General features: G+C 53.1%; 1 protein-coding gene across 1 annotated transcript; it reads right to left on the bottom strand.

Moving 5' to 3' along the window:
* Window positions 1-230: 230 nt before the first annotated feature.
* Window positions 231-1,580, bottom strand: LOC117504016 (transmembrane protein 229A). Its single transcript, XM_034163363.1, has one exon. The coding sequence runs from the start codon at window positions 1,277-1,279 to the stop codon at window positions 242-244; it is 1,038 nt and encodes a 345-aa protein (XP_034019254.1). The 5' UTR covers window positions 1,280-1,580; the 3' UTR covers window positions 231-241.
* Between the last annotated feature and the right edge of the window lie 283 nt (window positions 1,581-1,863).

Raw genomic sequence — 1,863 nt, 5'->3', positions numbered from 1 at the left:
GGGATCAAAGCTATAACCTGGGTCTTGAGAGCCTTAGCCTGATTCTTTGGGGCCAAAGCCTTCATTTTGTCTTGGATGTCTAAGTCATGACCTGGACCTTGGTCTTGAGGGTTCGGGCCTTGAATGCAACATCGCCCTTTAACCAGACTGATACAGCTGGCTGTTATTTTTCCATCACTGGATTGTTTCTGGCTCCTTTTATTGGTCAAACCTTTTTAAAAGCGTCTTTGTCTTTGCCAGATTAAAGTAATCTTTTCTGCCCATTGATGTCTTCGTCCCTGCTGACGCACCTGATTCTCAGCAGGACATTGGACAGCACGTCCTGATACAGACTCAGGCACACCCACCCGGGCAGGTACAGCAGGGTGATGAGTCCCATGAAGTTGTGAGGGTAGTGGGAGTAATCCCAGGAGCAGGCGTGGAACTGCCTGAGGAGCAGACCCCAGCACAGCTCCCAGGTGTAGATGACGCACACGTAGACGGGGAGGCGCCTCCAGGCGCTCCACCTCCTGCTGAAGCGCAAGTAGAGGTAGAGCTTCTCCACAACCAAGCCGCAGCTGCCGTACATGACGAAGGACCAGAGGGACGTGTGTCCGCTCAGGCCGCGCTCCCGCTTCTCCACCAGGTTGAAGGCGGAGGTGAAGAGCACCTCGTCGAGGAAGCCGTGCATCCCGAAGAAGACGAAGCGCGCCGCGCCGGGGAGAGGACCACCAGGCCCGCCGTGGTGGAGGTGCGGGTAGTACCGCAGCCGGGAAAGTCCTCTGTGGAACACACGCGTGAAATACAGAGCCAGGACGTAGTGGATCGCCAGCTGCGTCCACGACACCTGCGCCAGCTGCTGCTCGGCCAGCGCGTTCCCGACCAGAACCTGCAGCCCGATGTAGACCGACGGGTAGAAGAGCAGGTGGAAGACCACCGGCCAGCCTCGGAAGCAGCTCTTCTGGGAGTAGATCTTCTCCAGCGCCAAGTGGGTGAGGGAATGCGTGACGCAAAGGTAGGGAGAGGAGAAGCCCACCAGTTTGGGGTCCCGGTAGCGCAGAACCGACGACAGCAGCACGTCCAGAGTGACGCCGTGCGTCCCGTAGAAATAAAGCCGCATCCAGCGCGGCAGCTCCTGCGGACAATCCGCGCACGGTTCCTGTTGCGTTTTCAGGCTCCCGGATCGGATCCGAGGTCCGTCTGTCCACCGACTGGCCATGATACCGTCACTGTGTGCGTCGACGAGGATGCGGTTCTCCTCCTCTCCACACTTTGTGAAACTAGATGCTACTGTGAGCATCTCCGTGCTGCCTTCAGGAGCGCGTAGGAAATCACGCTACTATAAAATAAGCACTCGGTTTAATTTCTTTGCTGATAAAAATTATAACCTCACCGGAATGAAGCGTTGAACCGGTGATTCAGCGAGCTAGAACAACAACAACAAAAAAAAGATGCAGAGAAATGCGCTTTTAAATATTAGTGCAGGGTGCTCAATATTCCTGGCAGACTGTGAAGGCAGCACAAGACGAGACGACGTTCGCTGTGTTGCCAGAGTGGGTGGAAAATTGACGGTTTAATCTGGCAACACTGGTTAGTAATTGAACTCACGTTCCCCTGCGACGCCGTGATGTTCCGTTAATTACAAGTCAATAATAGTAATTAATAGTAATTACAGAAGACTCCTGATAGGCTCACAGGTCTGCACGTGACTCATTTGTGTTAATGATGATGTGAGTGGAGCTAAAGCAGGACTGATGGGAAATGAAGATGTCATGTTAATAGAATAGTGAGAAAGAAAGAAAGAAAACATGAAGGGAACGAGGAAGGAAGGATGAAAGATTGAGGGGAGATATAAGGAAAGGAAAGAAGGAAGGAGGAAAGGAA

Source organism: Thalassophryne amazonica, chromosome 22 (genome assembly GCF_902500255.1).
Source record: "Thalassophryne amazonica chromosome 22, fThaAma1.1, whole genome shotgun sequence".
Lineage (NCBI taxonomy): Eukaryota > Metazoa > Chordata > Actinopteri > Batrachoidiformes > Batrachoididae > Thalassophryne > Thalassophryne amazonica.
The sequence above is the reverse complement of the archived record's forward strand: the minus strand, read 5'-3'. Positions and strand labels throughout refer to the sequence as shown.